This window comes from Ornithorhynchus anatinus, chromosome 5 (assembly GCF_004115215.2).
Source record: "Ornithorhynchus anatinus isolate Pmale09 chromosome 5, mOrnAna1.pri.v4, whole genome shotgun sequence".
In the NCBI taxonomy this organism is placed as follows: domain Eukaryota; kingdom Metazoa; phylum Chordata; class Mammalia; order Monotremata; family Ornithorhynchidae; genus Ornithorhynchus; species Ornithorhynchus anatinus.
Genome location: NC_041732.1, coordinates 59,568,801 through 59,584,034, shown reverse-complemented (window position 1 = coordinate 59,584,034; position 15,234 = coordinate 59,568,801). Strand labels below are relative to the sequence as shown.

Below are 15,234 nucleotides of genomic sequence, written 5' to 3'. Positions count from 1 at the left end.
TCTGGGCCTCTTCTAACAATGTATTCTTTCGTGATGGCCATTTGTTAAAATCAAAGAGTCAACATTTTCATTTTGCAATAAAGAGCTCTGTAACTTCAGATCCAAATTCCATCCTGTCACACTATCACACAGCAACCTGAGTCTACTGAGAAAAAAAAAAAAAAACAAAACCAAAACCCAACCCCCGCCCCCGAAACTCAAACAGAATTAATCTTTCCAGAATTCACTTTGGACCCCAAAGCCTTCTAATAAGGGAAAGTTTCAAACTAACATTTCAGGCCATAAAAATAAGCAGTGCTGATTGAGGATTGATCCAGTCCAGGTTTCAGCATACCAAAGGGTCACCATCTTGCATCAGAACAGTTCATCGATGTACTGAAAACTCAAATAATTCTCCACAATACCTGGGTGATCAGAAAAACGTTAAATCCACTTTAAATTGCTAGGAGTAGTTACTAAGTCCGTTGTGTGACCATGGGCAAGTCATTTTACTTCTCTGTGCCTCAGTTACCTCATCTGCAAAATGGAGATTACGACTGTGAGCCCTATGTGGGACAGCGGCAGTGTTCACTCTGATTAGGCTGTGTCTAGTATAGTGCTTAGTTCAGTGCTTGGCATATAATAAACACTTAATTCAAAAATCATCATCATCATCATCACAGGTGATTAACAACCTAAAAAAAATCTCTACAAGGAGTTAATCTATTTTTACAAATGAAATCGTTCATTCTGACATTTGTATAAAATTCTTATAAGCCACCTCCAACTAACGGGGCCAAACCAATCCAGATGGTTGCAGACATTTAACCCATTTTCAAGTGATTTGGATTAACACCAATGTTTCTTTCCTTGTACAGATCCCGTCCTAATACTGAATCCTAATCTCATTTCCATCATGCTTATTGCTCTTCCCCCTATATTTAAACTTAAAAGGTCAGGGTTTCTGAAGAGCGGATTAACTAGTTGGCCCCTATTCTTCCCATAAATCTTCTTCACCATCCTTAACCTCTCAGGGAGAATTGAGTTTATCTAGAAAATACATTTCAAATGCATAAACTGCAATAGCGTGCAGTTATTTCTTAGCACGTGTTGTTCAGTATTTAGATTCTTCTAATTTAAAAAATTTAAACACAGCTGGTATTTTGTTGACTAATGGGTTGGGCTCAATAGTCCTACCGGCTAAATCGAGGACTATATAAACTCTGCCGTGAATTAGCTTTGAAAGGTTTTTAGAGGAAGAAACTCGATTCTGGACTCCGTTACCAAGTGGCTTATGAGGTGTTTGATGGCCAGACAACCGATGACCAGATCTGAATGGAGTTGGGGTTTAAGTGAAAAAAGGGACACACGGTTGTGAACATGAGAATCTCATCAGTTATAGAGAAGAGACGGTCTCGAGGGACACAGTCTTCCGCTTCAGATTACGTCCGTTGTGGGAAGGGAACGTGTCTACCAACTTCGTTGAATTGTACTCTTCTAAACGCTTAATACAGAGCTCTGCACCCAGTAAGTGCTCAATAAATAGAAGCAGTGTCGTCTAGTGGAAAGAGCATGGGCCTGGGAGTCAGAGGATCTGGGCTCTCACCCCGGCTCTGCCATTTATCTGCTGTGTGACCTTGGGCAAGTCTTTTAATGTCTCTGCTTCCTCATCTGTTAATGGGGATTAAATCCTCCTTCCCCGCTGTGAGCCCCATGCGGGACAAGGATCGGGTCCAAATTGATAACATCACCGAACTAAGCACCTGGGAGAGTAGTTATAACAGTCTGAGTTATCAATCAGTAGTATTTACTGAGCGCTTTGTGCAGACCCCTGGTACTAAGAGCCTGGGAGAATATAACACAATGACCTAGACGCATTACCTGTCTGCAAGTGCTCTGCACACTGTAAGCGCTCAATAAATACGAATGAATGAATGTACGAGTTTACAGTCTAGGTGTGGTCTAGTGGATAGAGCATGGGTCTGGGTGTCATAAGGACCTGGGTTCTAATCCCGGCCCTACCATTTGGCTGGTGGGTGATCTTGGGCAAGTCACTTCACTGGGCCTCAGTGACCTCATCTGAAAATAGGGATTAAAGACTGTGAGCCCCAAGTGGGACAGGGGCTGGGTCCCCACTACAGTGCCTGGCATACAGTAAACGCTTAACAGATACCACAGTTATTATTATCATTATTATAATCTTGTATGTACCCCCAGGGCTTAGAACAGTGCTTGGCACATAATAAACACTTAAGAAATACCATAATTATGATTATAAATTATTAACAAATACCAATGATTGACTGCCTGATATTAAACCCATACTTCAGAAGAGGTGATCTTTGGTTTATACAGAAAAGGGAATTAATATCCTGTTAGACTGTAAGATTTGGGAGGGCGAGGACACTGTGTCTTTCCAAGTGCTTAGTAGAGAGCTTTTTCCACAGGCAGGGAGGTGGGAGAAAAAGCCGACGCGGGACTAGGGTTGGGTGACATGACGTGCCTGGACTGATGCGCTGGCAGTTTGGACGGAGGGGGAAGAGGTGGATTCTGGAGATGTTGCGGAGGAAGAATCGACAGGATTTGATGATAGACAAAACGAGGGGGTTAAAAGAGAGGGAGGAGTCGAGGATGCTGCCAAAGGTCACAGGCTTGAGAGACAGAGAAGGTAGTCTACACATTGGAGATCCTTGGATGCCCCGCTGGAACTCTCAAAGAAAAATGGTTCTCGGAAGCAATGGACAGAACGTCTTCTCCCTCTCTGCCCTAAAATTTTTCGACGTACATTAGCTCTTCTACCTCTAAGAGCATATGGGCGACCCCCATTCAAGTTTACTCCTTAACGGTTTGCTTCTGATTTTGAAGTGGAATATGAGTCCCCGCCTGGGAAGTCTTGGCTCAGTTCATCCAAAATGAAGAAGAGGTCAGGGGTAAGGAGACTAAAGACCAAACCACAAAATAAACACCACCAATCTCTATAAATGACTGAGCTATGTCTTTCTGAGCAGCGAGAATGCCAATCAGTCCAGGGGGAAGCCTCTAGATGAACACTTGGTGATCTCTTCGGCTAGTGATTCATCACGACCTACTGGAAAGAGCCCCGGGAGACAGAGCACCGGGGTTCTAATCCTGGCTCACCACTCGTCTGTTGGGTGACGTTGGGCAAGTCACTCCACTTCTCTGAGCCTCAGTTTCCTCATCTCTAAGAAGGGGGTTCAATACCCATTTTCCCTCCCATTTTATGACCGTGAGCTCCATGTGGGCTAGACTGTCCGACCTGATTTCCTCTATTCCTGGCCTTTAGTACGTTGCTTGGCATATAGTAACCGCTGAACAAACACCACAGGGATTATCAATGTTCAACCTCCGCTGCGTTCAGCCGGTAGGACACCGATACCGTATTCCTCCGTTCGAGAAGGAGGCCCAGAGCTCAGAGAGCAGGATCGCCCCATCTATTTCACTGACCCGTGGCTAATTTCAGGACCCTGAAGGAGATGAAGGGTCGGGGTGAAGATTTCCATTCAAGACAGACCAAGTTTAAGGCCAGGGACTACTGAACTCACAGGTCTCGGTACTGGTCAAAGGCATTGTTGGCTTCCACCTCCAGTTTCCGAAGGCGAGCTGACGGCATGGCCCCATCTTCCAACGGCGGATCGTACTTGTTGCTCCACGGTGACCTGGCGGAGGCGGAAAAGATGAAGGAGAATGTTTCAACAAATCCAACCGAGTAAATGTGGGACGTAGGGAGCCCCACGTGGGACGTGGCCTGTGTCCAACCTGATTAGCTTGTAATAATAATAATAATGATCGTGGTATTTAAGTGCTTATTCTTCGCCAGGCACTGTACTAACTTCTGGGGTGGATAAAAAGCAAATCAAGTTGGACACAGGCTACATTCCATGTGGGGCTTACAGTATCTTCCCCAGTGCTTAGGACAGTGCCTGGCACATAGTAAGCACTTAAATACCTTCTTAAAAGAGAAAAGTTGGGAGCTCTACAGCATTATGCCCAAGACCTGGGTCTGTGAACCAAGGAAATGTGTCTTTATTAATGGTTCTGAGTTGGTCAGAATCCAAGGCTTCTGAGTATCTGCAGGCGAGGATGTCAAGTTCTTTAAAACTTTTGTTTGTGACTAAAAACTCTCCCTCAGTGCAGTCACCATGAGGAATACACTGACCCTTTTTTCCCCTGCCGGTGCTTGGGTAGCTTTGCCTTCAAAATGAGTCCTGCATAATCTAAGTGATACTTGTTCCCTCACATCCACCGCCAAACACACGATTTTGCCCCAAGTGGCCCATTTGATTCACCATCCTCGGAAATTCTACACAGCACATTACCGAGGAAGCTTTTCCCACCCACCGACCCAGGCTCCTTTGATGTAATGAAAACCAGCTTTACCCCTCCTTAAGCGCAAACGCTCGCCGAACTTTTCAAAATGGATTGGGCCACATCAGGAAAGCATTTAACCTCAGAGAGGAATTAAAAAGGGTCTGTAAGTAGAAGGCTTACTCGTTAATTCTTGCAGGTGGGGCTCGGAGCGGCAAGCTCAGGGAAAGAAAAAAGTATTAAAAAAGAGGGGAGGAGGGAGGAGGAAGCAGAGAACAATAAGGAATTTTCAAGGAGTCCCTTAGCCTAGTATTGCAGGATCTTTGGAGTCATCATGTTTTAAAACCTACATTCCCTTCTTCATTTCCCTCGCGAGCCACAAACCTCCATATATCATTGCTTATTCCAGTGTCCTCAGCTTTCGTTCAGACTGGTGGTTTTTTTTTCGAAGGGAGAAGGCAGAAGGGGAAGGAAGCAGCAAGGAGCGAATACTAGTGTGTACACGTGTGCGCGTGCGTGCGCACGCAAACACACACACTCTTTTCAATCTGCCTAGCCCAGACTTTAATGCAATCCATGCCCGAGAGGCTTTTCCATCTAGTAGCCATTCATTACTAACTGCTCTGAGTCATCTACCGGCCTAATTTAAAGCACAAAGTTGAGCGCGCTCAGACTCTCAGCCCTCCCACCTCCTTTCCACTTGGGTCAATTTTTCCTTGTCTCGCCTCAGTCCACCAGTCCCACTTTGATTAGGTCCCGGGCCAGGTGGCATTCTTAGGGTTGCAGTGCCTCGAGTTTGACTGGAAGCAGCTGGGCCCGGGGGGAAACTTTCTGAGGGAGGATCGTGGGTCTGCTTACCACAAGGCTGGTTCAGATTATGCCAACAACCAAAGCGCAGAAAAGGAGGAGATGGGAGAGATTCCCCTGCCTTTAGTAAACCAGCTGCCGGCTTGGCACTCCTCCCTAACAAGCTCTTAGTACAGTGCTTTGCACACAACAAGCGCTCAATAAATGCGAATGAATGAATTTAGGAAGCCACCCAACTACACAGGGGAGTTCTGGAGGCAATCAGAAGGACCTGGGTTCTCATCCCAGCTCCGCCACTTGCCTGCTGTGTGACCCTGAGCTAGTCACTTCACTTTGTGCCTCGGTTACCTCATCTATAAAATGGGGATTAAGACTGCGAGCCCCATGTGGGACAGTGATTATGTCCAAGATGATTAGCTTGTATCTACGTCAGTGCTCGGTACAGTGCCTCGCACATAGTAAGTGCTTAACAGATACCATAAAAAACAAAAAGACAAAAAACCCACACTCCGGCATAGGCTCATCGGGTACCTGATCCTAAACCAGTTTGTTGGGGGGGGGGGGTGCGGGGGGGGCTCCCTGATCTTCAGGGACTTGAGACCAGTTTGAGGGATTTGCAAATGGGGGAAACACCTCCTCCATGAAGCTTGTCTTGTCTTGTCTCATGTTATCGAGTCGACTCGGACCTCTAGCGACACAATGGACACATCTCTCCCAGAACGCCCCGCCCTCCATCTGCAATCCTTCTGGTCATGTATCCATAGAGTTTTCTTGGTAAAAAATCCAGAAGCGGTTTTCCATTGCCGCCTTCCGCGCAGTAACCTCGAGTCTCCACCCTCGACTCTCTCCCCTGCAGCGGCTAACCAGCACAGGTGAGTTTTGTACTTCCTAATTAATTCCCCGATCTCCTCATCCCTCTCACCCATTAACTACTTTAGCACTTAGGTTTGTGTCTCTTTACTATCTCATTTCTAAGGTGTCCTCTGGGCCATTTCCATCTCTTTTGCCTATTGTACATTTGGCAATTTGCTTCTCTAGCCTCTCCCAATAGTCTGTACAGCTGAGGACAGATGGTATGTTTCCCACGTGCCCAGGAGAGTGTCAGGTCTCAGTGAAAGCCTCTGATGACGAAAGCCACATCATCTAGGAGCTACTAGGAATGGAGAGAAGACACCAAAATTAGGGAATCACTGCCCTGGATAATCTCTGGGAATAGTTTTTTTTTACAACATTTAATTCATCCAGTGGTAGGTTGGGAGGAGGAGAAAGTCCGCTAGCCCCAAACTTGTCTTCTTTTCCAGAGACTCTGGCTATAGAGCTGGACTTCTCACATCTGTGGGCTTGATGCCATATCTGTGGGCCTTTGGCAGCTTCTGGGAAGATGGCATGCCCTCTTGGAAAGAGCAAGGGCCTGGGATTAAGAGGGCCGGGGACCTGGCTCTGCCACGTACCTGCTGTGTGACCCTGGGCGACTCACTTTACTTCTCTGGCCTTCGGTTTCCTCATCTGTAAAATGAGGATTCATTCATTCTCTTCTCCCTCTTAGACTGTATGGGACTGGGATCGGGTCTGATCTGATTACCTTGTATCTTGCTTTGTGCTCAGCACAGTGACCGCCACATAGTAAGAACTTACAAATACCACGATCATTATAATGGTCACTGTTCTAAGTGTGCTAGGAAATTTAGGCAAAACCAACATCTTTAACACCACCATGCCTGCACCGACCCACACCTATACTCTGGAGTGCCACCCTGGCCTGGAAAATGTTACATGGCAGTGCTGTGAAACGGTGAGCCCTCAACCTAAGAACCTCCTCTGATGATTTGTTTTTTTATTTGTTAAGCGCTATGTGCCAGGCACTTTATAAAGCCTGAAGTAGACAAAAGCTAAGCAGGCTGGACACAGTCCATGTCCTACCTGGGGCTCACAGTCACCCCCCCCCCCATTTTACAGATGAGGTAACTGAGGCCCAGAGATGTGAAGTGACGTGCCCAAGGTAACACAGCAGACAAGTGGCGGAGCTGAGATTGGGACTCAGGTCTTTCTGACTCCTAGGCCCATGCTCACGCAGTTTCTCATTTAGCCTCACTATGTTACTAATGACGATACTGAGAAGCAAAGCCTTGTAGCTCTTTTATTCTCCTCTTGCCATTATTCCAGAACAGGGGATGGGATGGGTAGAAGAGAGGTAGGATGAAGAAAGAGCCCTTTCTGCACCTGGTACACATGAGTCCCTGCAAAATCCTTCTCAGGGGTGAGGGACGGGGTGGAGGAAAGAGGAAGGAAGGTCATGGGGAAGAAGAGAATCATTACTCCAAACTGAAATCCGTAATGAGAGCTCTAGCAATTCTGAGTTAGAAGCCCTTGAAATGAACCCCGAGTGGGACAAGCTACTCTTTGATTTCCTTGTTGTCTGACATTTTAAACAAACATTTTTAAGACTCCTTACCCCGGGCTTTAGAAATGAAGTACCAGCAGGAGACCAGACTCTGCCCCTGTGATTATCTACAATCAAGACTTTAAACCTATCAGTTTGCTGAGGGGACTGGAAGAGAATTTAGCCTTAGATTTCCCTTCTGGGTAAAGCTGTTATTTCCTTCTCAAAAGGAAGGAACACCTCAACTTTACCCTTCGCTCATACGGTTGGGTGGAGGAAAGCTCATCAACTATCCCAAGGTTCTTCGTGTGACCTCAGAAAGATGCTAGCCTCTGCCGAAACTCCCCAATTGGCTTTTTATTAAAGGAGGCATGATTAGATGGGGAAGAGCCGATCTCTTTTGCAGACTGCAGGACTGGAAATTTTTTTTTTTAAGAAAAGCCTATAACTTATGTTTCTCCAGGCTTGCAGACCACAGCATTTCAAACTGTTAGTGCTGGAGCCAGGAGTAATTGTAGTTAGAAAAAAAAAAAAGATTCATAACACTACCCAAAATATTTTTAGTGGAGGAGGGGGGAGTGGTACTCTAACACATTTAAGAGCTTAAATGGAGGCAATTTGAAAAAAGACAGATGGACAAGAGCGCTTAGATTTCAAAAGTCAGGCCTTTCATTTCCCTCAAAGAGAATGCTCTCTGTTTCGACTAACAGGTTTCAAACAGCGTTGTTGGCAACGGCCGCTCCATAAGGATCCCATTTAAGGGAGCGATCAAACACAGGCAGGATGGAAATGTGTGGAGAGAGTCAGAGACCTTGAAGTTTTATATCAAGGGCAAAAAGAAAGGAAGAAAGAAAAACGTCCTGCCTCGACACTCTGGATTCTGCAGGCTGTGGAGAAACCCCAGCCGTCTTGGTTCGGACTGGAGGAGGACAATCGGAGCTCGCCGGGAGGTAGATAGGGATTCCTGCCCACCATGTACCCGGATGGAGGGGATGACCTCTTACTCAGTCATCTTATCCACACTTCCCTATGGGGGACAGGGACGGTGTCCAACCCGATTTCCTCGTATCCACCCCAGCGCTTAGTACGGTGCGTGACACAGAGCGAGTGCTTAACGAATATCCCAATTATTACCACAGTATGGCCTAGTGGATAGAGCACGGGCCTGGAAGGTCATGGGTTCTAATCCCGGCTCAGCCGCCTGTCTGCTGCGTGACCTCGGGCAAGTCACTTCACTTTCTGGGACTCAGTGCCCTCATCTGTAAAATAGGGATTAATAATAATGTTGGTATTTGTTAAGTGCTTACTATGTGCGGAGCACTGCTCTAAGCGCCGGGGTGAATACAGGGTAATCAGGTTGTCCCATGTGAAGCTCACAGTCTTCACCCCCATTTTACAGATGAGGTAACTGAGGCACAGAGAAGTTAAGTGACTTGCCCACAGTCACACTGCTAACAAGTGGCAGAGCCGGGATTCAAACCCATGACCTCTGACTCCCAACCACTGAGCCACGCTGCTTATGTGGGACAGGGACTGTGTCCAACCCGATTATCTTGTATCAACTCTAGTGCATAGAACAGTGCCTGGCACACAGTAAGCACTTAACAAATACCATCATTATTATATTATCATCACTCTTCTAATGTCCAAAGCATCTTTATCAAATTTTCTAGTGAGAAAAGAGGGGTTTGGGAGTTGGTGTGCTATTGCATTGTACTCTTTCAATCGCTCTGCACCCAATAAATCCCTGAATAAACACAAATGATTGACTGTTCCCTTGGGTCGGTTTGTTCTTTTCTTGCTGGTAGGGGGAGGGGGGGGAGGGAAGAGTAGGATAGGGAAGAGAAAAAAGAAGAAGAAAAGTGGAATCCAGAAAACTCTCTGAGATTGTGTCTTAACTCTAGTGTACTCTCCTGAGCATTTAGTACAATGTTTTGTCCACGGCAGGCTTCTACGAATAACTGCGATACCTTCTGGTGGAGTTTAAAAAATGCACAGCAGTTCTAAAGCACGTCCCCCTATTTTCTTCTCACGGAGGCCTTTAAAAGTGGGATCGATTCTCAAACGTCTAGAATGGTTAAAGGGTAGTCTTGCTTGAAGGCCGGAGAACTTGCCTAATGGTCCCTTCCAATCCCAAAGGGGCAGAGTTAAATTTGGAAAGTAAGAAAAGGGAGAACATAAAATTCAATGACCTGTTATTACTTTTCAGAGTAGCAAAAATGGTGAGTTCCTGGCAGCTCTGAATTGTCAGGGTTCCCAAGCACCAGTGGTAAGGTTTGAAATTTAAAGTTACGTGGCTATACAGAGAAGCAGCGTCGCTAAGTGGAAAGAGCCCGGGCATGGGAGTCAGAGGTCATGGGTTCGAATCCCGGCTCTGCCACTTGTCAGCTGTGTGACTGTGGGCAAGTCACATCTTCTCTGGGCCTCAGTTACCTCATCTGTCAAATGGGGATGAAGACTGTGAGCCTCACGTGGGACAACCTGATGACCCTGTATCTACCCCAGCGCTTCGAACGGTACTCTGCACATAGTAAGCGCTTAACAAAATGCCAACATTATTATATACCCCAAGCTCCAAGCCCTGTCAGAGAGCCTAAATCCAAGTCCTTGCCTCTCAAATAGAAAATTCCCAAAGTGGATTCCTAGCCAGAACGCACTGTGTGTCTGTGTCAGGTCCGCTCTACCTTTCCTGCTACCAGCCTGAAAAACGAGGTGAAGCAGAGACTGCCGTTTATCAAGAACTGACTGCAGTTCAGTCTCAATAACCTTGTTTCGGTGTCCTACTGACAGAAGAGGGTCGTTTTCGGTTTGTTCCGTTTATCAAGAAGTGACTGCAGTTCAGTCTCACAACCTCCTTTCGGTGTCCTACTGACGGAAGAGGGTTGTTTTTGGTTTGTTTCATTCACACGTGCAAAGTAAACACCTAATGGGCTGCAAAGCCTGAAATTTTGCAGTTAAGTGGATTTGACAAAGGGCTCTTTAAGCAAAGCAGGCCAGTGTCTCTGGGCTAGTATCAGTTTAATTAGCATCATGGCAGTTGTCAAGCTTTGGTACAAACCAGCTGGAGCTGAAACTAACATTCCTTGGGCAAACCAGTGTTTGCTGATTGCATTTTTAGCCTAGGTACAGCTTTGACGGTTGAGATCAATGCTATTAGGCACTAATTTATGTTAACATTTATATTAATGCAACAGCAATAATAATAATTCTGGTACTTAATAAATGATAATAATAATGTTGGTATTTAAGCGCTTACTATCTGCACAGCACCGTTCTAAGCGCTGGGGTTGCCCCACGTAGGACTCACAGTCTTCATCCCCCATTTTACAGATGAGGTAACTGAGGCACAGAGAAGTGAAGTGACATGCCCACCGTCACAGAGCTGAGAAGTGGCAGAGCCGGGATTCGAACCCATGACCTCTGATTCCCAAGCCCGGGCTCTTTCCACTGAGCCACGCTGATTCTCCGTTAAGAGCTTGTTAAGCGCTTACTATGTGCCAAGCACTGTTCTAAGCGCTGGGGTAGATACAAGTTAATCAGGTTGGACACAGACCCTGTCCCATATGGGGCCCACAGTCTCAATCTCCACTTGACAGATGAGGTAACTGAGGGCCAGAGAAGTGAAGTGACTGGCCCAAGGTCACACAGCAGGGAAGTGCCAGAACCGGGATTAGAACCCATGACCTTCCAGCTCCCAAGGCCTGTGCTTTATCCACTATACCGTGCTGCTTCTCTAACGCAGTGAATGTTAATGGATGGGAGCGGTCTGAGCACCCAAAGAGGAGTGTACACTTTTCCAAACTGAGTTACGGTAAGCATTCCCCACGGTCCTGCCTACACTCCGTGCCCCCGCCCTCCCCCAAACGCCTTTACTCAACGCCTATTGCGGACCTCGTGCCACGTGGGACCCCCTCATCCCCTTCTATCCCCCCACCCCCACCCCCAGCGCTTCGAACAGGGCTTGGCACTGAGCGCCTAACAAATGCCACCGTTATTATTATTACCTCAGCGCTTCAAACGGGGCTTGGCACAGAGTAAGCACCTAACAAATGCCATCATTATTATTATTATCATTATTGTTATTCCAGCGCTCAGAACAGGGCTTGGCACAGAGTAAGCACCTAACAAATGCCATCATTATTATTATTATTATTGTTACTTCAGCGCTCAGAACAGGGCTTGGCACAGAGTAAGCACCTAACAAACGCCATTATTATTACTATTACCCCCGCACTTCGAACAGGGCTTGGCACAGAGTGACCGCCTAACAAATCGTGATTATGTTGTCTTGTTTTGTCCGTCTGTCTTCCCCGACTGGCATCATTGGGCAGGGATTGTCTCTCTCTGTTGCTGAATTGTCCATTCCAAGCGCTTAGTACAGTGCTCTGCACATAGTAAGCGCTCAATAAATACTACTGAATGAACTCCGTGAGAATCAGGAGGCTTGGAGGCGAGTCAGTCCGTCATTCATATTTACTGAGTGTTTACAGTGTGCAGAACACTGTGCTGAGCGCTTGGGAGAGCTCGATACTACAATAAACGGACACGTTCCCCGCCCACAACGAGCAGTCCGATTCTACAACCAATATTCTGCGGGGAATTCATCTCTAGCCTTCTAGGGCCTCAGTTTCTAGAAAACAGAAACCGTACTACTTGCCGTAGGGAAGAAAGACTCTGTCTAGGAAAATAATTTATGCTCCCTGAAAGAAAGGAACCAGCTAAAGCTAACCAATTGTATCAGACACTAATTACCTCTCCTGGGTGCACTCTGGAAGTACATCTAGAACAAAAAACCCAAAGCTAAAGGTTTGTCAAACCCTGGCTCCCCCATTTGGAGTTGTGTTTGAGTTGTGTAGAGAAGCAGCGTGGCTCAGTGGAAAGAGCCTGGGCTTCGGAGTCAGAGGTCAAGGGTTTGAATCCCGGCTCTGCCGTTTGTCAGCTGTGTGACTGTGGGCAAGTCACTTAACTTCTCCGGGCCTCAGTTACCTCATCTGTAAAATGGGGATTAACTGTGAGCCTCACGTGGGACAAGCTGATTACCCTGTATCTCCCCCAGCGCTTAGAACAGTGCTCTTCACATAGTAAGCGCTTAACAAATACCGACATTATTATTATTATTGAATACACCCAGGGAGCAGATACACAATGTGCACAGTAAATGAGGAAAGGGAATTAATGCCAGGACACAATAGTTTGGTGACCTCAATTAAGCACTGAATAAACCCAAGGTGAATTAAAGACAATAATAATTGTGGTGTATGTTAAGCACTTTTGGGTCAAATACTGCCTACCAAGGGTACTAATGTGTTAAGCGCTTATGTGTCAAGCACTGTGTGGTAAGCTCTGGGGTAGCTATACGATAATCAGGTCTGACCAGTCCCACCTGGGGCTCGTTGTTTAAGGGGGGAGGGAGAACAAGTGTTTAATCCCCATTTTACAGATGTGGCACAGAGAAGTTAAGTGATTTGCCTGAGATTACAAAGCAGAGGCAAGTTGCAGAACTGAGCGTGGCTCAGTGGAAAGAAGGTGGCCTTGGGAGTCAGAGGTCATGGGTTCTGATCCCGGCTCCTCTGCTAGTCAGCTGTGTGACCTTGGGGAAGTCACTTTACTTCTCTGTGTCTCGGTTACCTCATCTGTCAAATGGGGATTAAAACTGCTTAATACGGTGCTCTGCACATAGTAAGCGCTCAGTAAATACTATTGAATTGAATGAAAACTGTGAACCCCTCATGGGACAACCTGATCACCTTGTATGCCCCAGCACATAGAACAGTGCTTTGCACACAGTAAGCGCTTAACAAATACCACAATTTATTTTATTTTATTGTTATTTATCTTTGTGTTTTTTAGGAGCCCCTACCTGATTTTTTTTTATAATGGAATTTGTTAAATACTTACTATGAGCCAGGCACTCTATTAAGTGCTGGAGTGATACAAGCTCCTCAGGCTGGACTTACTAAAATGTCCCACAGGGGGAACACAGTCTTAGTCCCCATTTTTCAGATGAGAAAAATGAAGCACAAAGTGAAGTGACTTGTCCAAGGTCACGCAGCAGACAAGTTGGCAGAGCTGGGATCAGAACTCAGGTCCTCTGACGCCCGGGCCCTTGCTCGATCCACTAGGCCATGATTCTTTAGGAAAATGCTCGGACTGTGTCCCTCAATTTAGGGATGCACCCAGAGCACAGGACAAATGTCTACATGGAAGATGAACGAAACAAGAGATAAACCATTTTCCCGAGAGCACACTTCTGCTGCCAGAGTTGTCAAGATAAAAATAGCATCCGAACTGGCAACTGGGGCTCCGAAACCATCCTTCTGGCTTTCATCTTCATGGCAATCTAAGCTACGGTTGTCAGGTTTCTAGTTACGACTTGCTGAACCCTTGCATCTTCACTGTTCTCTGGCTCTGAACTCTTGCAGGTGGGTTCCAGATTGAAATGAGTGGGTCTCGCACTTTGAAAAATAACGATTATAGCCACGCTTTCACCCTGGAAAGGAAAAGTCAAAGTATTGACTCAGGGAGCCAGGTTCTCAGCTTTTTAGAGTGATGCGCTGTTCAAATCTTCAGATTCCCGTCACTCCTCTGGCCTTCCCTTCCAAAATTCGGGTGATTGGGCTACTAATTATATATATAAATAAAATCAGATACAGAACTATACATTTAATATATTATTCACTAATATTGTCTATCTCCCCACCTAGACTGTAAGTTCACTGTGGACAGGGATTGCAGCTATCAACTCTGTTGCGCTGTACTCTCCCAAGCGCTTAGCACAGTGCTCGGCCCATAGTAAGGGCTCAACAGATACCACTGATGATGATGATACTCTATGTACCAAGCGCTGTACTAAGCACGACGACAGATAGAGACAAGTAGGTTGGATACAGACCCTGTGCTATACGGGGCTCATAGTCTAAGCAGGAGGGAGAGAACAGGTACTGAATCCCCATTTTACAGATGAGGAAACTGAGGCCCAGAGAAGCGACTTGCCCAAGATCCCAAAGCAGGCAAGCGGAGAAACCGGGCTAGAACCCAGGTCCTCTGACTCCCAGACCCATGAACTTTCCACGCTTCTTCATGGGGCTAAAGAAGAGGCTTGTGTTTGTCACACACTTCAAAGCTCTCAGAGTGTCCTGTTATCAGTACCGTGGGAGATAACCAGGTCTCTAGGGGCACTTGAATAATCCCAAAGCAAATTCTTCTCCACTCATCCACTCTCCATTACACTACTCGGGACAAATTAGGACACAGGGCAGAGGAAGCCATTCTACCTATTTAAGGAAGAAAAGTAACTGGATTTCTACACCTCTGCGCCCAAGGCAGAGATCACATTTCCGAGTTCATTCAGGTTAAGGGGATGAACACGAGCAAATGCTCTTCCCCTGAGATGACCACACACACTACTCATGGACTCAGCCAACCCTCTGAACGACTGCCAACTGGCAGCAGGAAAACCACCCACCCTGCAGCCTCAAGCACCGCCCGACTCCAGACTTGGGCATCTCCCTAGGTCACCCACCCCCTACTCCTCTCTGGCTGCTAACCCACAGTACCACTGGCTTTGGGGACCCGCGCACTCCTCTAAATTTTCACCAGGCTGAGGGGGAAGCAGCAAAATGCCAACAGTCTGTTAACGGCCCGAGCAGAGCGGTCCGGGGTGGGTGAGGGGTGAGAGGGGCGGAGGGGCCGCTCTCCCTCCTCAGATCTGACAGTGACCCGCCCCGCCTTCAAAGCCTTAT

At 46.7% G+C, this 15,234-nt stretch overlaps 1 protein-coding gene across 5 annotated transcripts in view; it reads right to left on the bottom strand.

Moving 5' to 3' along the window:
• Nucleotides 1–15,234, bottom strand: part of CAPZB (capping actin protein of muscle Z-line subunit beta) — a 186,373-nt gene that overhangs the window by 49,056 nt on the left and 122,083 nt on the right. For all 5 annotated transcript variants that reach the window (XM_029065499.2, XM_039912056.1, XM_029065496.2 and 2 more), the window contains one exon: nt 3,543–3,656. In XM_029065499.2, the coding sequence (XP_028921332.1) occupies nt 3,543–3,656 (114 nt within the window). The remainder of the gene's footprint in view (nt 1–3,542; nt 3,657–15,234) is intronic.